The sequence below is a fragment of the Caretta caretta genome, chromosome 1 (genome assembly GCF_965140235.1).
Source record: "Caretta caretta isolate rCarCar2 chromosome 1, rCarCar1.hap1, whole genome shotgun sequence".
Lineage (NCBI taxonomy): Eukaryota > Metazoa > Chordata > Testudines > Cheloniidae > Caretta > Caretta caretta.
Window position 1 is genome coordinate 184935195 of NC_134206.1, and position 21526 is coordinate 184956720.

General features: G+C 42.8%; 1 protein-coding gene across 3 annotated transcripts in view; it reads left to right on the top strand.

The window, feature by feature from the left end:
* CADM2 (cell adhesion molecule 2) overlaps positions 1-21526 on the top strand; it is a 1057057-nt gene that overhangs the window by 904888 nt on the left and 130643 nt on the right. For all 3 annotated transcript variants that reach the window (XM_048868916.2, XM_048868926.2, XM_048868936.2), the window contains one exon: positions 16356-16446. In XM_048868916.2, coding sequence (XP_048724873.1) covers positions 16356-16446 — 91 coding nt within the window. The remainder of the gene's footprint in view (positions 1-16355; positions 16447-21526) is intronic.

Sequence of the window (21526 nt, forward strand, 5' to 3'; positions counted from 1 at the left end):
AGGGAAGAATAACGTTTTTACAAAATCAGATGATGAGACTGCTTTGATTGTGTAGCAGGCACCACGTAGTTTCTGCAGTGTTTATTTTCATTCATTTAAAAATGTTGTGTTAGAATCTGAAGAAGAGGGTAGTAAAGAGGTGGTTGGAAATAGAGGTATTGTACGGAACTAACATTTTAAGAGGTTTTATTTTTCGGTGATAATGGGGAATAGGTGTGGCAGAATGGACAGCTGAGATGCTGAGTTAAGTGCTTTTAATATTTTTAACCAAATACCATAACTACTGTGTGTGGAATTTAGTAAGTTAAAGGAGTATCTGTCAATGTTGTACTCTAGTGTAGGCAGTCATGCATTTTGTGTGTCAGGAGGGAAGTTTTCATTGATCATGGTTTGTTTTTCCTCTATATTGCTTAAAGGCTTGCTGCTGTTTTGCATGCATGGGACTGCTTTTATGCTTTTATGGCATAAAAAGGGGGGGTTGTTTATTTTTGGCAGTTTTGCTTTTTTAGTTTACATTTTTAAAAAAGTTTGGAAAATCTATGTTCGAGATGGCAGAATTGTCATTAAACAGTTCTTGACAAGGAGGGCGTAGATGCTGCTCATCTGGTCCCACTTAGCTATTTCAAATAATTTTAAAAGCGATATAGAAGGAAGACAGAGGAGGCATAATAATGCCACTAAGTATTCACTTTCATTAAAACTAAATTTTCATAAAATTACTTTAAAATTAAACTGTATAACAGTCTTCTTTCTCCTCAGTATGTGAACAGCTATGCTAAAATGAAATGCTATTGCCATGATACAGCTATTTGATCTAGATTGCCTCCCCCACAAAAATTAATAACATACATTTTCAGGCACAAAATATTGAATTTTCATCTTGTCTACTAAAGCAATGAGTCATTCAGTATATTCTGAAGCAGAGCATCAGACATACTGTATCTCCCAGGATAATTTGATGAAGTTTGCCAATTGTAAAATTGCTTTGCATGTACTCTGTTGCGCTGAATTGGCACTGTCAGAAGCAGTGCTACTTGTCATTTACAAAGGAAGCCCAGTTTCAGGGAGTGCTGACTCATGGCTGTAGGATACCAACAGCTGGTAAATTTAATCTATTAAAAAGTGATGAGCACTTCCACAAAGGTGATTGGAATACACCCCACTCACTCTTTCGATCTCAATTGGGAGATCCGTTCTGCTGTTGATTTTGTACATACCACAGTGGTTTGTCCCTGGAATTTATTTAAGTAGCCTGTTCTTCAGAATATAATTACCTGGACTATTTAGAAATATGGATAAGTTTGTATAGAAGTACAACATTTCATAAAGTTTTTGTGATTGCCTCTAGCAGGAGAGACCATCAAGATCTGAAGTTAATAATGTATGTTTGATCTCTCAAAAAAATCTTTTAAATTTATCCCAGGTCTTCTGCTATGCTAATTGATCAATAAAACAGCTGAATCATTGTCTTCAAAGGTAGTTGCTTATTTCTTCTTCCTGCCTGGAAATTATGTTCCATGAGAGGAACCAACAGAAGAATAGAATAGGGGCACCATACAAAAAGTAGATGACGGTGATGAAAATAAATATCACAGACTTTTTTTTTTAACAGACAAAATTAGGTAGAAAGATAAATGCATTCGTCTCTCAGGAAAAACATTTATCACTGAACTGTTATCTTTTTATAGCCTTTTTAAAAATGATGGCATCTGGGTTTGTTATTCACTGATACAATAAATAATAAAAAACCTGAGCATTTCATTAAAGCTTTTCAATATTCAGGAGTTTTTAAATCATAAAGTAAAACCATCAAGTAAATACATATTGTTTGTAGATTATCATTCAAATAAACCTGTTACAAGAAAAATGCAGTATGAAGTGCATTACATCACACTAATATAAACACTGATACACAGAAGATAACTGTTGATAGAATACACAAAAATTAAACAGGGATATAAACAGATTAGAAAATGAGTTGAGCATCTTTAATCAATCATCTTTAATCAATGAGGACTTGATTAAAGCATACGTGCTATAAACCTGTGCCGAGAGCCCCAGGTTCTGGAGTCATGATAATGTTGCAATTTCAGCTTAATTTTTTAAAAAGTATGTTTCCAGCCCTCCTGGTTTCTAAGAAAAGCTTAAAAGTGTAACTGATGCAGTGAAGGCTGAGTCTGCAGACAGACTGAACAAGAGCCCTGAGATGGGGAGTGCCTCATTCATTTCTCTGGGGGTGTTAACTCAAAGATGCGCTGTTCTGGTGGCCCTCACCAACATTTCCACAACGGGGTGTGGTGGGAGGAGAAACATAAAGTGGGCTCAGACAACCCACCAAAGCAGATATGCCCCAGATTTTGGGATAGGTACTGGGGAGCCTCTTGCTGCTTGTGAGGAAAATGGGATTCCTGCTGCAACTCATGGAGGAGAGAAAGGAGCCCAAGGCCACTGTCCCTGCCTCTATGGGAGAGGAGGGAATGGTTACCATCCCCACTGCAAATGGAGCAAAGGGCCATGGCAAAGAGAGGGATCACAGGGGGTGCTGATGTCCGGCTGTGCTTAGAGTGCTGGGTTGTCTTATTCTGACTCTAGAGCTGAGGTCAATGTTTTCTTACAATGGCAGTGTTGACTCCTAACCTGCCATTGGATCTGTGCATCCTTGCATCCATGAGGCCATTGGGATTTCGTACAAGCAAGTCTGCTCACATGGATCCAATTGCAAAATTGTTTGGTTACATAGATCATTGAGTTTAATTAATCAGAAGTACCATTAAGCATTATTAACCATTACATAGAGAAGAAATGAGGTACAAGTCAATGAGGGCAAATAAATACAACACTCCAGATACACAGTATGAGATATGGCCTTGGTGGGGGGAAAAGAAAAGGAAAAAAATTGAGAGGGAGGTAAAAAATATAATGGGAAGATTTCATAAAATACTACCCAGTTCTGAAGTGACTGGCATCCTCATCTCTCAATGAACTCAATGGCCGATTTGTTCTTCCCACTTTGCACTTGTGTAATTCCTGTTAGTTTACATGCACACACCGAGTTTGAGAGACAATATTGCCCTGATTTTGTCCAACTCAAAACCTTACTGCAGATGGAGATATCTTCAATATAGAACAAACTGCTGACGTACAATCATGGACACAGCACACTAACCTCAGAATCAAAGTATGTCAGCATGGGTCTGGGATCAAATTATGTTACTAGATTGTTTTAAAGTATGTAAGAGATCAAGAGGAAACGGAATGCATTTACCCTGCTTTTGAAATATTTAGGTTTTCTCTGTATATGGCTGCATGGAGACCAATCTCATGTTTTTTATGTCTGATTTCTTCTTAAATTGTGTATAAATGAACCAGGTTTTTAATAGCAAGAGACAAATCTGCAAAGGTTGTTTTGTGTTTCCTGGTAGGTTGTTTTGGTTGAAAGTTCAGGTTGGTTCGTATTTTGCTGGAGCTGTGGTTCCCTACTTTAGTTCTTGTATATTCACCAAAAGTAACTCCTTTAGTACTGTCTAATTTTCCAAGCCTGTATATTCAGAGAGAGAGAACATCTCTGGACTTAGGCAGTGGAAGCATATTGATATGCATCCTTCATAAAAAGCAAGCTCACTAATGGAGTTTCCTTTCTTAACCACCTGAGGGATCGTAAAAAAAAAAAAAACTGATAAAGAGATTTCTCCATCTCTATAATCCTCACCAATTTGTTCATTGAGCGCCATTAATTATTGATATTTAGATAACACCAGCAGATATGACGTCTTCCTACCCAACTCATTCAGTAGCTCAAAGAGGCAGCCTGGTCCTTTGGGGTGGGCACTGCACTGGGAGTTAGGAGACCTGAGATCTCTTCTTGACTCTGTCGCTCTCTTGCTTAGTGACCTCTACATGTCATTTGACCTTTGTTTTTCCATCTGTAAAATGTGGTTGGCAATATTCACCCACCTTCATAATGTGCTTTGAGATCTACGGATGAAAAGGGTTAAATATGATTTTAATTACGCTATGGGGCATTGTAGCGGGGTGAGCATCCACTCCAGCCCTGCAGGGAAAAGCCCTGCAGGGGGCTGGGGCTGGGGAAGGAAGTAAAACCCTGGCTTATTGGGGGAAGTGGCGGCAGCTGGAGGCCGTGCCCCCGTCAGGGCCCAGCTGGCTCTATAAAGGCTTTGAGCCAGCTGTTCCAGTAGAGTCTCCCTCTGCCTGTAGAGGGAGAAGGGCCTGGCTGCAAGGTGCCGAGTAGGACACCTAGATTGGAGCAGGGCTGGGGAAGGGCCAGAGAAGCTGGGAGCTCTGGCCCAGAAAGCCCCAGGCTGCAGGTCTGGGAAGGCCTATTAGGTACGGGAGTTGCAGGGGCAGGCAGAGGCAGCAGGTCCAGATCCCCTTGCCTGTGATGAGTGGCTTATACTACAGTCTGCCCCGGGAGCGGGGGGCTAGTTGGTGACTGGCAGTAGCCTAAGACTGAGGTGAGGTGGGGATAGTGGGTGGGGGTTTCCCTGGGAGGGGGAGACCCACAACTGTGGGGGTGCTGCCCCCTGGGGAACTGGGGTCTGGGAGGGACATGGGGGACCAGGGGCGGTGAGACACCGGCCTGAAGGAGGCACTCTGGAGGCTGGACGCTAATTCCCTGAGACGACCAGCAGGAGGTGCTGCTGGGTGAGTCTGCACCCCGTGACAGGCATATACTAAAACTTATATTAGGTGACAAGGCTAGGGATGCAGGTAGAAAATATCTTAACATAAGTCCATATTCATGTTTAGTGAAAGCAAAGCCAATTTCTCTCTGATTTCTATGCAAGCCAGCACATAATTTATTTTATTAATGATTTGTGTACCAAGAGGAGCATGATAGGCACTTTGCGTACTGATATGAAAATAAGTTTCTTACCCTGAACATCTTGCAACCTAAAAGAGTAACATACAGATTCATAATGGGGGTTAAGCATAAGCAAAAGAAAAGCAATTGACTTTTTACAGAAGTCTTGTTAGTTCCATGAGTCCATTCTATTGGGAGAGGTAGGGTTTATGGTCTTTTTGAAAGACATACATTTTAAAGAAAGTCTTGAACAGAGGAGGGCTGAGGCATGGTGGACTGGATTAGATTATATTCTATGGCAGTGGTCCCCAACACGGTGCCCATGGGCGCCATGATGCCTGCTGCGGCATTTATGTGCACCCGCCTCTTGACAAGGGAGCACTTCCACTGGACAATCCGCCACCGAGAAGCACAGCCACCAGACAACCAGCCGCCAAAATGCCACCCAGAAGCGGCAATGCCAAGAAGCATCACCGCCGAAATGCTGCTGCTGCTCGGTAGCGTTTTGGTGGCTGGTTGTCCGGCACCCGCCATGCTCTTCTGGGAACATGAATATGCTATTGCAACAGAAAGGTTGGGGACCACTGTTCTATGGTAAATGATAAAGTGCAAACATAAATCCCTTATCTGTTCTCCAGGAATAGATACTCATTGCCAGTTTGGAAAGAGGTTATAAAACTGGTAAAATACTGAATGCCAGTATTCTAGTTGCCTTTCGCAATTTTAAAAGTTGTTTCTAGCTATTAAACACTGAAAATCTGACCATTTGTAGTAAATGAAGAGGACGTGTCCTATTCCAAATATTTCAGCTATTAGAAAGGATTATAAAAACATTTCAGTAAAATCAAGGTTTGTTACTTAAGGCCTGAGAAGGGAGACCGCAGAAGTATATCTAAATATCTTCAGAACTTTCAGAATTGCATATAAAATATTAAGAACATCGGCTTCCGTGAATGTATCTGATTGTAGTGGGGTGGTCACCTGCCCCCGCCCTGACAGGGTTAAAGCCCAAGCAGGATAGTGTCTGCTTACTTCTCCTCCTCAAGTCTTTTTGTGGCCCACTTGAGGGCCAATGAGAACTGAGTTCATTGGGATCCTTGGACTGATGGCAGTTCCCAGTCCTTTGCTTGCTGGACACTGGAGCTAAACTGCTTTCTTTGTGTACAATTCCTCAACCTACTAGTTAACTGAATAAATGAGTGCCCAGCCCATCTGATTCCTAGAGCACGAACCATTAAAAAGAGGCAAGGACTAACCAGTTTTTAGAAGAAACTAACACTTTAGGAAGGAAAAGGTATGGCTGAATTAAAAGTAGTCCAGATAGGAATAGAGAAAAGAAATGACACGGGAATCAAGATAACATATATACCAATACGTAAACTAACTCTCTGTAATATCAGATACTCCCACCCTCAAACAAACATATCCCCCCTAAGGTAATCAGAACCTCATAAACAGACTGTAATGGTAAAGGGAGTTCAATCCCAGCCACAGATGCCAGGTGGCTGGTGTGTATACACCATGCTGAAGCTCTTTACAAATGACCAATTGAAGGTAACTATGAAGTATAAATCCTGTAGGCCTGACCTGGTTACACTGATAGGTCGAATTTATAGAAGTCGGTTTTGTAGAAAGCATTTTTATACAGTCGATTGTGTGTGTCGCCACACAAATGCTCTAAGTGCATGTAGTCGGCAGAGTGTGTCCACAGTACCGAGGCAACCGTCGACTTCCGGAGCATTCCACAGTTCCCGCAGTCTCCACCGCCCATTTGAATTCTGGGTAGAAATATCAGTGCCTGATGGGGCTAAAACATTGTCGCGGGTGGTTCTGGGTACATATCGTCAGGCCCCCCTTCCCTCCCTCCTTCCATGAAAGCAAGGGCAGACAATTGTTTTGAGCCCTTTTTCTTGAGTTACCTGTGCAGACGCCATCCCACGGCAAGCATGGAGCCCGCTCAGGTAACCGTCACCCTATGTCTCCTGGGTGCTGGCAGACGCGGTACTGCATTGCTACACATCAGCACTTTATTGCCTTTTGGCAGCAGACAGCGTAGTATGACTGGTAGCCATCGTCAACATAGTCCTGGGTGCTCTTTTAACCAACCTTGATGAGGTCAGGGGCGCCTGGGCAAACCTGGGAGTGACTCAGCCAGGTCATTTCCCTTTTAAGTTTTGTTTCATGGTGATTGAGTCCTACCGGCAGTGCACTGTCTTTTAATCAGCAGCCAGCAGAAGACGATGGCCAACAGTCATACTGTACCGTCTTCTGCCGAGCACCCAGGAGATGATGATGGCTCGCGGTCGAACTGCACAGTCTGCTGCCAGCAGGATATATCAAGATAGATGAAGTGGCTCAAAACAAGAAATAGACTAGATTTGTTTTGTACTCATTTTCTCCTCCCTCCCTCCGTGAAATCAACGGCCTGCTAAACCCAGTTTGAGTTCTATCCTTGAGGGGACCATTCAGTTTCTCGCAAAGCCACCCCCTTTGTTGATTTTAATTCCCTGTAAGCCAACCCTGTAGGCCATGTCATCAGTCGCCCCTCCCTCCGTCAGGGCAACAGCAGACAATCGTTCCGTGCCTTTTTTCTGTGCAGACGCCATACCACGGCAAGCATGGAGCCTGCTCAGATCACTTTGGCAATTAGGAGCACATTAAATGCCACACGCATTCTCCAGCAGTATATGCAGCACCAGAACCTAGCAGAGCGATACCGGGTGAGGAGGCGACGTCAGCGCGGTCACATGAGTGATCAGGACATGGACACAGATTTCTCTGAAAGCATGGGCCCTGCCAATGCAGCATCATGGTGCTAATGGGGCAGGTTCATGCTGTGGAACGCCGATTCTGGGCTCGGGAAACAAGCACAGACTGGTGGGACCGCATAGTGTTGCAGGTCTGGGACGATTCCCAGTGGCTGCGAAACTTTCGCATGCGTAAGGGCACGTTCATGGAACTTTGTGACTTGCTTTCCCCTGCCCTGAGGTGCAAGACTACCAAGATGAGAGCAGCCTTCACAGTTGAGAAGCGAGTGGCGATAGCCCTGTGGAAGCTTGCAACGCCAGACAGCTACCGGTCAGTTGGGAATCAATTTGGAGTGGGCAAATCTACTGTTGGGGCTGCTGTGATGCAAGTAGCCCACGCAATCAAAGATCTGCTGATATCAAGGGTAGTGACCCTGGGAAATGTGCAGGTCATAGTGGATGGCTTTGCTGCAATGGGATTCCCTAACTGTGGTGGGGCCATAGACGGAACCCATATCCCTATCTTGGCACCGGAGCACCAAGCCGGCGAGTACATAAACTGCAAGGGGTACTTTTCAATAGTGCTGCAAGCTCTGGTAGATCACAAGGGACGTTTCACCAACATCAAGGTGGGATGGCCGGGAAAGGTACATGACGCTCGCATCTTCAGGAACTCTGGTCTGTTTCAAAAGCTGCAGGAAGGGACTTTATTCCCAGACCAGAAAATAACCGTTGGGGATGTTGAAATGCCTATATGTATCCTTGGGGACCCAGCCTACCCCTTAATGCCATGGCTCTTGAAGCCGTACACAGGCAGCCTGGACAGTAGTCAGGAGCTGTTCAACTACAGGCTGAGCAAGTGCAGAATGGTGGTAGAATGTGCATTTGGACGTTTAAAGGCGCGCTGGCGCAGTTTACTGACTCGCTTAGAACTCAGCAAAACCAATATTCCCACTGTTATTACTGCTTGCTGTGTGCGCCACAATCTCTGAGAGAGTAAGGGGGAGACGTTTATGGTGGGGTGGGAGGTTGAGGCAAATCGCCTGGCTGCTGATTATGCGCAGCCAGACACCAGGGCGGTTAGAAGAGCACAGGAGGGCGCGGTACGCATCAGAGAAGCTTTGAAAACCAGTTTCATGACTGGCCAGGCTATGGTGTGAAAGTTCTGTTTGTTTCTCCTTGATGGAACCCCCCGCCCCTTGGTTCACTCTACTTCCCTGTAAGCTAACCACCCTCTCCTCCTCCCTTCGATCATCGCTTGCAGAGGCAATAAAGTCATTGTTGCTTCACATTCATGAATTCTTTATTCATTCATCACACAAATGGGGGATAACTACCAAGGTAGCCCAGGAGGGGTGGTGGAGAGAAGCACCAGGAGGGGTGGTGGAGGAGGCAAGGACAAGGCCACACAGCACTTTAAAACTTATTGAATGCCAGCCTTCTGTTGCTTGGGCAATCCTCTAGGGTGGAGTGGCTGGGTGGCCGGAGGCCCCGCCACCGCGTTCTTGGGTGAGGAGGCTACGGAACTTGGGGAGGAGGGCGGTGGGTTACACAGGGGCTGTTGCGCCGGACTGTGCTCCTGCTGCCTTTCCTGCAGCTCAACCATACGCTGGAGCAAATTAGTTTGATCCTCCAGCAGCCTCAGCATTGAATCCTGCCTCCTCTCATCACCCTGCCGCCACCTTTCAGCTTCAGCCCTCTCTTCAGCCCGCCACATCTCCTCCTGGTCATTTTGTGCTTTCCTGCACTCTGACATTGTCTGCCTCCATGCATTCATCTGTGCTCTGTCAGTGTGGGAGGACAGCATGAGCTCAGAGAACATTTCATCGCGAGTGCATTTTTTTCGCCTTCTAATCTTCACTTGCCTCTGGGAAGGAGAAGATCCTATGATCCTTGAAACACATGCAGCTGGTAGAGAAAAAAAAGGGACAGTGGTATTTAAAAAGACACATTTTATAGAACAATGGGTACACTCTTTCATGGTAAACCTTGCTGTTAACATTACATACATAGCACATGTGCTTTCGTTCCAAGGTCGCATTTTGCCTCCCCCCACCACGTGGCTAGCCCCTCATCCCTACCCCCTCCCTGTGGCTAACAGTGGGGAACATTTCTGTTCAGTCACAGGCAAACAGCCCAGCAGGAACGGGCACCTCTGAATGTCCCCTTGAGAAAAGCACCCTATTTCAACCAGGTGACCATGAATGATATCACTCTCCTGAGGATAACACAGAGAGATAAAGAACGGATGTTGTTTGAACGCCAGCAAACATTCACTGCAATGCTTTGTTCTACAATGATTCCCGAGTACATGCTACTGGCCTGGAGTGGTAAAGTGTCCTACCATGGTGGATGGAATGAGGCTGCCCTCCCCAGAAACCTTTTGCAAAGGCTTTGGGAGTACATCCAGGAGAGCCGCGAATGCCAGGGCAAATTAATCATTAAACATGCTTGCTTTTAAGCTAAGTTTAGCCTTTTAAAAGGTACACTCACTAGAGGTCCCTTCTCCACCTGGCAGGTCCGGGAGGCAGCCTTGGGTGGGTTCGGGGGGTACTGGCTCCAGGTTCAGGGTGAGAAACCGTTCCTGGCTGTCGAGAAAACCGGTTTCTCCGCTTGCTTGCTGTGATCTATCTACAATCTCATCATCATCATCTTCCTCGTCCCCAAAACCTGCTTCCGTGTTGCCTCCATCTCCATTGAAGGAGTCAAACAACACGGCTGGGGTAGTGGTGGCTGAACCCCGTAAAATGACATGCAGCTCATCATAGAAGCGGCATGTTTCGGGCTCTGACCCGGAGCGGCCGTTTGCCTTTCTGGTAGGCTTGCCTCAGCTCCTTCAGTTTCACGCGGCACTGCTTTGGGTCCCTGTTATGGCCTCTGTCCTTCATGCCCTGGGAGATTTTGACAAATGTTTTGGCATTTTGAAAACTGGAACGTAGTTCTGATAGCACGGATTCCCCTCCCCAACAGCGATCAGATCCCATACTTCCTGTTCGGTCCATGCTGGAGCTCTTTTGCGATTCTGGGACTCCATCATGGTCACCTCTGCTGATGAGCTCTGCACTCACCTGCAGCTTGCCATGCTGGCCAAACAGGAAATTGAAATTCAAAAGTTCGCGGGCCTTTTCCAGTCTACCTGGCCAGTGTATCTGAGTTGAGAGTGCTGTCCAGAGTGATCACAGTGGAGCACTCTGGGATAGCTCCTGGAGGCCAATACCATCTAATTGCTTCCACAGTACCCCAAATTCGACCCAGCAAGGCCGATTTCAGCGCTAATCCCCTTGGCGGGGGTGGAGTAAGGAAATGGATTTTAAGAGCCCTTTAAGTCGAAAAAAAGGGCTTCGTCGTGTGGACAGGTACAGGGTTAAATGGATTTAACGCTGCTAAATTCGACCTCAACTCCTAGTGTAGACCAGGGCTTAGAGATTGTGAGTAGTTCCTCTGTCTTCAGTAGGACTACTTACTGTGCACAAAGGTAAGCATGAATGCTGATTTTTTTGCAGGATCAGGTCCTTAGACTGCAAGCTCTTCAGGCCAGAGACTCATTCTTCCTAGGTATTTGTACAGTGCCAAGCACAATGGGGGCCAGTATAATATAAAAATAAATAAGTGCTCCCTTTACAAAGCAGATAATTGGTGCAGCTGTATCCACAAAAGCCGGGTGAATGGCTCCTTGAGAAATAAAAGTTGTCAGAAGTTTATTGCCAAGAGAGCAACCAACGTTGTGCTAAGGTGCTCAGCTTCTTCATATATCAGATCGCAGTCATTACCAATATTAATTGAAATTATTTTTTCACTTGTGTTCACTGATTTTTACATGTGGATGATCCAATATAATATTATTTACCATTCTAATATAGGAGGAATTATATAAAAAAAATAGCCTGATTAAAATTTCTATAAATCTCCACATGGTTTGAAATGGCTTCTCTCCTTTTGTGCAATGGGATGCATCCAACTCCTAGAATGACTGATGAAATAGGATTTTTTAATGAAAGTTTTCCCTTTGTTGTGCTCAATTGGAAAGGGGAAGGTGAAAAAGATCAAATTCATCATCTGAAACTGCTGTAAAGCTGCTGTTTACTGCAAAGTACAAGTGTACTCCAAATACTAATTTTTCAAATGACTTTTTTACCCCATAGAGGGGTCCCTACAGGTTAGGATTAACATGTATTGCTGGTGTGGCATGAGGGAGTTCATACCTCCACTGCCTCTATTATAAGTATTCTGCTGATAAAAGACTTAACTGGGAATTGATTTAACTGGGAATTGGTCCTGCTTCGAGCAGGGGGTTGGACTAGATGATCTTCTGGGGTCCCTTCCAACCCTTATATTCTATGATTCTATGACTTTGGTCTCTCATACGATTAGTCTAGGATATGCTGTCACCACTGCATTTACTGGGCCAGTTTCTCAGCTGATGTGAATTGGCATAGCAAAGGAGGGTCAACTGTGCATCTGACTCTCTGTTAAAATATTTTGGATTACTGTTTTTTAATATGGCTATAGAAAGGAGGAGGGATTTTTTTTATATACTCACCTACCTTATAAGTGGTGAAGGGAAAATAAATGTGGGCAGGTTTTGTTTGTTTGTTTTTTTAAATACTGGAGACTGAGTGAAGTTCCAGTAGTTGTGGCAACTTTTGTGAGTATTCCAGATCAAAGTCCACCTTTCCTCTTGTCAAGTGCTTACAATGAGCAGCTGCAACAGGAGGTGATCTTGTATAGTTAGTAGCATTTTATTTCCTGGAAAAACCATTAATTAGTTGTTTTTTAAATATAACTGCTTGGGCTAGTTTTGAGGAGGTTGTTCCTGTACACATTTTCTCAGTTTAAATGTTGATGAAAATGTAAGAGAAGTGAACAGCTGGTCTTAAAATATCTCCTTTTATAATAGCTTATTTTAATTTTGAAGCAAAATTCAGGACAACATGGAAATAAAGGGAAGGAGTAACTCAGAATGAAACACACAGAATAGATGAGCATCTCTAGAGGCTTATCTGAGGGACTGTCTACAATAAATTAAAATTGTAAACTCTTCTCTAAGCTTCATTAAACATCAGTACTTCCTAATTAACTGGTATGTTTGCTGTCTTAAAGGAACTCAGGACCTTATACAAGTCCAGTATACGTTATATACATTGGTTAGAAGATAAAAACATAAAGTGTATTTTCTACAGTACCTTGCTTTATTTGACAGGAAGAAGAATGTCAATTTAAGGCTTTGGCCATTCTTTACCATTGCAGCTCCATTTAATTAATCATCACTAGTTTATTGTATTGCCAATGCAGACCTCGTGGACACTGCATTCAGTAAACCTTCAACAAATATCAAGAGGAAAAACATTTTAGAGATATTAAGGAACAAGATGAATTCTGATTTTCAATCTTGTTTGTTAGAAGGTTGTCATAAATATAAAGGGAAGGGTAAACCGCTTTGAAATCCCTCCTGGCCAGGGGAAAGCTCCTCTCACCTGTAAAGGGTTAAGAAGCTAAAGGTAACCTCGCTGGCACCTGACCAAAATGACCAATGAGGAGACAAGATACTTTCAAAAGCTGGGAGGAGGAAGAGAAACAAAGGGTCTGTGTGTCTGTCTATATGCTGTTTTCTGCCGGGGATAGACCAGGAATGGAGTCTTAGAACTTTTAGTAAGTAATCTAGCTAGGTATGTGTTAGATTATGATTTCTTTAAATGGCTGAGAAAAGAATTGTGCTGAATAGAATAACTATTTCTGTCTGTGTATCTTTTTTGTAACTTAAGGTTTTGCCTAGAGGGGTTCTCTATGTTTTGAATCTAATTACCCTGTAAGATATCTACCATCCTGATTTTACAGGGGGGATTTCTTTATTTCTATTTACTTCTATTTTTATTAAAAGTCTTCTTGTAAGAAACTGAATGCTTTTTCATTGTTCTCAGATCCAAGGGTTTGGGTCTATGGTCACCTATGCAAATTGGTGAGGCTTTTTATCCAACATTTCCCAGGAAAGGGGGGGTGCAAGTGTTGGGAGGATTGTTCATTGCCCTTAAGATCCAAGGGTTTGGGTCTGTAGTCACCTAGGCAAACTGGTGAGGCTTTTTACCAAACCTTGTCCAGGAAGTGGGGTGCAAGGTTTTGGGAAGTATTTTGGGGGGAAAGACGCGTCCAAACAGCTCTTCCCCAGTAACCAGTATTAGTTTGGTGGTGGTAGCGGCCAATCCAAGGACGACGGGTGGAATATTTTGTACCTTGGGGAAGTTTGACCTAAGCTGGTAAAGATAAGCCTAGGAGGTTTTTCATGCAGGTCCCCACATCTGTACCCTAGAGTTCAGAGTGGGGGAGGAACCTTGACAAAGGTGAAGAGCTGAATTTAAAAAGATGGGTCTTTTGAAGTGTTGAGAGGTCCCTTTTTTTGTGTGTGCGCTGAATTTCCTATCTCTTTGCTAGTTTCTCTTGCTTACTAATAGGCATCCTGTATTTAGATTGACGGTACTGAACAGGCCCATATTTCTAGCTTCCAGAAAGTTGGATTGAAAATCAGCCTTTGTTTTGAAATAGATGAAAAGGGAGGGTGCAACCAACACAAGGATGTCTCATCTGTCACACTAGTACAATGGCAAGGAAATTCAAATGAAATACTTCACAACATCTCTCAGCTTCTTTCACAGATTTTTACCCCACTCCAAAGAGAGCGATTATGCTGACTGTTTCCACATTAATCTGTGAGATTTAAGATCGTGACTGAGATCAGTTAGTACTGCTGTTCTACATGGACATTAACTGTTTTCCAAAATGAAGCTTTCTGCGTTGCTTTTTTTTGGAGATTAAGCATCAGGCTGGCATTTACAGGAGGAACATAATCGTTCCAGCCTGTTTTATGAGGATATCTTTACAGTGTGTGGTCTCCAAAATGCTCAGCTACTCTTCAACACAAGGGAGACTTTGCATTTATGATGAGGATTATGTGTCATAAATTTCCTTGCCGTCTTATGACCAGGTACTGAATGTCCCCAGATAAACAGGTTAAACGGGGTATTGGCAATTAGGACTTATGTTTTCCTGATTCTTTTAAGTGTCCATGAAATGCTGTTGCTTCACCATGTTCCTGTGCCAGTTTCCACCCGCAGTGGTGTGAATTCAGCTAGTGACACTGCATACACTGCTGAATGTAGCTGGAGGATTCAGCCAACCTCTTGGGGCTAAGTCCTGGTTTTTGTTTTTGTTTTCCAATATTGGCTTTAGTTTACATGTACTTATTTTATCTCCAGTAGACTATAAAATAACATTGAAAATATTACAGTGCACTATTGGAAGGGAAAAGTGGCTTGACTTACCTCTAGCACAAGTCTATATTAGTCAGACAAGTTCAGATGTGGGAGCAGGATTAGGAGCAGCGTGCATCAAATTAAGTAGGAACTGAGAACTGCAGCAGGATCCTTGGAACCAGCACTTCATTGATCTGTACAAGAACAGAACAATGTAAACTTAATTTGCTAAAAACCCCTCTACCTCTTTTATTTGGATCATTTACAAACACTCATTTAAAAGCGTTTTTAATTGCTTTTAATAATTTAAGAATTCAGCCAGTGATGCCAGCCTTGATGTTCCTGTTTCGTTCTCTAACTCTAGTGTTCATGTCTGCTTCAGTGCCTTCCTTATACCTGGAATGACCTCTCAGTCCCACTCACTTGTTGCCGCCCTCCCTCATTTAAATTCAAGTCTGTGTTTCACAATTTGTTGCCATCAGAATGACTGTGATGTAGCTCTTTTGACATTGTCACCACGCTGCCAACTCAAATAGGAATTGCAAATTGGCTCGGACAGTGCAAACTCTGGTTTGAAACTAAAAATCTTTCATGATTAGCAAATATACCCCTGCATCAAAAAATCACCTGAAAAACAAGTGAAAGATAACAGGAGTTATATTTGCCTATTAAGTTTGAAAATTTTCCTCAGCGTGACATTTATTGCCTAGAGAAAAATATATCCTGCAAAGAAATTTCCTGTGTGTTTAAATTACATGATAAACTTTTAATTACATTAAAATATGTATACAAGTCAGCTGTTAAAAGCTTTTCAAATAAAAGACCTACTTTCAAAGGTCTGAAAGAACATTTTTATGTTGCATACCTCATTGCAAAAATAGGAGAGGTTATTACAGTATGTAGAAATAGTATTTTAAAGTTTTTAGGACAGATTATAGTCTTTAATATAGTAATTGCAGCAGATGTTTCAATCAAAATGATTTGCTAACAGTACTAAAAATGAGAATCTGTTTAAGGGCCTGCATTATTGCATTTCAGAAATAATATTCTGCATAATGTCTGTAACAAGGTATTTTATCTAAGAGCCCATTATCTAAGATCCCAGGCTACTGCAACAATAAAGGTATTGTTCAAATGTACATTAATGCATTCAGTCCTCTAATAGTAGCAGTGGTATCCATCTATAAATAGACAAAGAAACAATTATATCCAGTACTTGTTCATCCTCAATACTTTCTTTTTGTATTTCATTTTTAATTTCCAGACCTTGGAGCACTAATACCAAGGAGTTGTGTTCAATACAGCAAAATTGATTTAGTCTGGAAATATCTGTGGTTTCTAGGTTTATGAAAATTTACTTTTCCAGTTGCAGAGGTCATTTTAGTGCCACTTTCAGAATAGTGAAAACAGCTCAAGTCTTCAAATAAATGCAACTTCAACTGAAAACTAGACTTGGCGTGATGTTTTATGAACATGCACTTACATAATAAATCATTTTAGTGTCCTTCAACAAATTGATTTTCTTTTCTTTTTTTTTTCTAGATACACCTTCAGTTAAAATCATATCTTCCAGTTCATGGCCAGAAGAAGGACAATCTATAGTTCTGACTTGTGAATCCAAAGGAAAACCACTGTAAGTGATTTACCAAGCAATATGTTTTTTGTTTTTCCTTATTGTGCTTTTGATTGCAGATTGACTGCAAAAATCTGCTGATTTTGTCTTTTCCTGAGTGTAAAGTGATCTCCAGTACAGAAAACCCGTTGAAGCCTGTCTTCATTAAGTGCCTGTGAAAGACTGGTCCTTTACTTTGTCATCTATGTTAGGTTTGGGGAAGGATTCCAGCAGCGAGATTTTTTTTTTTTTCAGTGAAAGGTTTGCAGGATTAATAGGACATTGTTTAGATCATCAAACTGATGATAGTTGAGACAAAACATCACATGAGAAATTTTCAAATCAACACGCCTTTGAGAAAATGTACTGAACTTTCTGGCTACTCTGGTTGTCATTTACATGAAAATTGGACAGTTAATGATATATGCAAATTGGCTATCCAGTTCTATCCCAATTTAAAAAAATAAAGTGTGCATTAAGAAAATGAATTGTCGACATCTCAATTGTACATGAAAATTGGTAACTGTATCCCTTCTGAAATTCTTTTTAACAGCCAACTCTGTCAGTATTGAAATTGCACAGAATCTATTTTTTTTTAATTTAATAGTTTCTTTCCAGTTACAATAAACCTCTAAGGCATAACCCCTGATTTAGAAAAGTAAATTCCTAGTTGAAATGTGTTTTGAGCTTAGGCATGAATGAGTAGAACTGAAATGAGATGCCTGAATATATATGTAGGTATTCAAAATATATCTTTCGTGTAACAGGAAAATAATATGCTTTGGAATATTCACTGTAGATATTTCTGGAATCACACTTCGATAATACTTATGTACAAGATACATGCAAAAAGTCCTTTAATTCTCAAAGCGAATTCTTCTTTAGTATAACTCAGTTGACTCTGTGGGTTTACTTAAAATAGGAACTTGATCTTTGGTGTCTGGGGTCACTTAAGAGAGTGGGATGTGTAGGGGGGGTGTTGTGTTTTTTTGTTTGGGGGGGCGTGGCTATCTCCTTTGTACAAAATATATGTTCTGGTGGTCTTTCAGTGATCTTACCTGTCCTTGAATTATAGAAGAAAAAGAAAATATTTTGCCTTCAGTCTTTAGGAGCTTTGGTGTGCAGCAGATAATATACATCAGAAATCTTTATTGAGAAAAGGAGTCGCTTGTTTTCACACGCCAGAAGGATAAGGCTCTTTTTATTGAAGGAAGCAAATAATCTCCTCACTTTGTCAGGAGATTTTCTTCCAGACTATGACTTTGCAATTTCAGTGCCATTATGAATGGCATTTTATGATGGCCATAAAGAATGACATATTTTATCTTGATGCATAAACTATTATACAGTTCAAATTCTTTGTATGTTATCAAGGACCTTTAGCAGACTTCAGGTAAATCCAATTTTAGAAGAAAAAATGGTTATAAATCATTTTTTATTTAAATATGCAGGGCTACATGTTCAAAATCTTTGAAACCAAATGGAGTGTTTGCATGAGTGGACTTTGTACTTACAGTGCATTTTCAAGGAAGGCATGAGTGGGACCGCAGTGGATTCAAGTGTACATTTTTGTATGTGGTAGGGATGAATAAGGAGGGTAGCCAAGGAAAAGTCCACACCATGGAATTATCAAAGGAGGGAGCTTGTATGCAAGTGGGCTTTGGGTTACAAATGATTTGTGCCATTAATTGCATCTCTAATTGTCCATGCCACGGAAACTACCAACCCCAGCTTCTGCTATGTTGCCTCATTAGATCAGCCATTTTGTACGCAACAGCCAGTGATAAACAGCTAGCCACCTGGGAAAAAACATCTGTAACTACTTTGCATGAAAATAGCAGCATCATCATGATAATGGCTACCTTTATACTTAGAACGGGAAAGGAAAGAGGAGAGGTCCAGAGAGCCCATCTATGTCACAGCGTTTATAGGTAATGAATTAGTAAAGGTACGGGGAGGAAGACAATGAAGCCCATGAGCCCTGTGCACAGTACAGAGCCCAACCATATCCCCCAGTGGAATTTATAGGCCATAGCTTAGCTTCCTTAATATGCCACAACTTTGAGTGGTGGTTAAAATACTCCACTCCCTCTGTGGTATCTACTGTAAAGTCAGTCATGCAAATCTATTGAGACTAGAGCCAGGCATAGTGCTAGGGCTGCACACAGGGATGCTAGTGTGCGTCTGGAGATCATCGTGGGGAAAGGGGTCAAGGAGCAGTGTAGATGTGATATGCATAACCTTGAGAACTGCTGCAAACTAGCACCATCCCAAAGGGGAAAGGGAGAATAAGGGCGAAAATGGGGTCATGGCCATGTCTGTTTGCCCCATCTCATTGACCAGCAGTGCTGAGTCAAACTGAGAGGGGTCACGCTGCACCTTTCCAAACTTGGTAGCACTTCCACTTTAGCATATTCTTCCCCAGCGGAATTCTGCCAAAGTCAGCCAGAATTCCTCCAGGGGCTGCTTCCACTGCATCGTGACCTGTCTTCACATCCTGCAATGTGAGCCATGGCTTAAATCCACAATAGGAACCTTTTGTTTTAAACAAGTAAATAAAGCAAAGGAAAGCTTTGGGTTTAGACGTGTTTTGTACCAGGAGGTTCTGGGCATGGTGAGTGGAACGTTTCGGTACTGTGGTGTCTTTGTTCTTTTTATTTCCAGTGTGCAACAAGGTCCTGGGGCTCCAATTTAAAAGAAAAGGTTGGAAAATGCTGTTCTAAATGCTATACATATGGATAATATGAAGTTTTCAAATTTCTCTCTCCACTGGTAAAAAGGTTACATCGAAGTAAAAGTGTCCAATCCGTGTACCTCAGAGGCTGTTTTACAAACCGATCATGTTGTACATTTAATTCTTTAGGAAAATGTACCTCATTTTCTGCTACAATGGACAACTTTGAAAAGACAAATGACACTACGCTTCTCTATGTAATGTGGAGGTCAAAATATAGAGGGAGCAAGATGCCTCAATTTTAATTTGCATTTCATTTGAACTAAGGCATGGGGATTACAGAATATCATTATGGTGTAAAAAAGATGGTTCCACTAACTTATTAAGCACTTTAGTATTACTCCAATGGGCAAAATTCTGCCCTCATGGAGGATAGGTCCGTCAATGGCTATTAGCCAGGATGGGCAGGGATGGTGTCCTTAGCCTCTGTTTGCCAGGAGCTGGGAATGAGCGACAGGGGCTGGATCACTTGGTGATTACGTGTTCTGTTCATTCCCTCTGGGGCACTTGGCACTGTTGTATACTGGGCTAGATGGACCTTTGGTCTGACCCAGTAGGGCCATTCTTATTTTCTCATCAAAATATCCCTTTATTTTAAAGAATAGAACAGTATAACTACCAAGATATAGCAGATTTTCCCCTCCAAGCATATATATATTTTCAACATTTTAATGGGGTTCTATATAATTTGTGGCTGTTTGTATTTCCCAGAATAGGAATTTTTAATGCTTCTAAGCCCTGGTCTACACTAGGACTTTAGGTCGAATTTAGCAGCATTAAATCAATGTAAACCTGCACCCGTCCACACGATGAAGCCCTTTATTTCGACTTAAAGGGCTCTTAAAATCGATTTCCTTACTCCACCCCTGACAAGTGGATTAGCGCTTAAATCAGCCTTGCTGGCTCGAATTTGGGGTACTGTGGACACAATTCGATGGTATTGGCCTCCGGGAGATATCCCAGAGTGCTTCACTGTGACCGCTCTGGACAGCACTCTCAACTCAGATGCACGATTGTTTGCCGTTGCTCTGACGCAGGGAGGGGCGACTGAGGACACGGCTTACAGGGTTGGCTTCAGGGAGCTAAAATCAACAATGGGGGTGGCTTTACATCAAGGAGTATTTCAGGCAGGACTTCACGGAGGATTCCAATAAGAAATGATGCACCTAAGTTATTGTTCTTATTGGAACAAGGAGGTTAGCCTGGCCTCTGATTGATACATGGCTAGATTTACCTCGCTGCACCTTCTCTGTGAGTGACTGCAGTGTGACCTAGAGGAATGAGTCCCCTAGACAGGGGAGGGGGGAAGCAAATGAGTACAAAACAAGTCTGGTCTATTTCTTGTTTTGATCCACTCCATCTATCTTTTACATCTTTGGCTGGCAGCAGATGGTGCAGAAGGACTGCATGCCATCCACATCTCATGGCTGCTCGGCAGAAGATGGTACAGTACGACTGCTAGCCATCCTCATCTCTTGCCTGCCCGGCAGAAGATGGTACAGTACGACTGCTAGCAATCCGTATCGCCTGCCTGCTCACCATAAGATGGTTCAATAGGACTGACTGCAGGACTAAAGAGAATGACCTGGTCAAGTCACTCCAAATTTAGTCCCTGCACCCATGTCTGCCCAGGCGCTCCCAGCCGACGTGGCCAGGAGCACCTCGGACACGACGAGGACGGCTACCAGTCGTATTGCACCGTCTGCTGCCAGAAGGCAACGGGTTGCTGCTACTGTGTAGCAATGCCGTACCGCGTCTGCCAGCACCCAGGAGACATACGGTGACGGTTACCTGAGCAGGCTCCATGCTTGCCGTAGTATGGCGTCTGCACAGGTAATTCAGGAGAAAAGGCGCAAAACGATTGTCTGCCCTTCCTTTCACGGAGAGAGGGAAGGAGGGAAGGGGGGCCTGACGATATGTACCCAGACCCACCCGCGACAATGTTTTAGCCCCATCAGGCATTGGGATCTCAACCCAGAATTCCAATGGGCAGCGGAGACTGCGGGAACTGTGAGATAGCTACCCACAGTGCAACGCTCCAGAAGTCGACGCTTGCCTCAGTACTGTGGAAGCACTCCGCCGAGTTAATGCACTTAATGCACTTAGAGCATTTTCTGTGGGGACACACACACTTGAATATATAAAACCGATTTCTAAAAAACCGACTTCTATAAATTTGACCTTATTCCGTAGTGTAGACATACCCTAACAGTATTAAATATATTTTTCTTCAGTCTTCATTGCCTCTACACCCCCCATGCTGGTCTTCAGGAAAATGGAGAGAGGGGCTATAATTAAAAATGTGCAATATCAAATTTGTCCCACAAAATGCAGCTCTTTCAACTCTAAGTGAGGCCTGCTGCATGC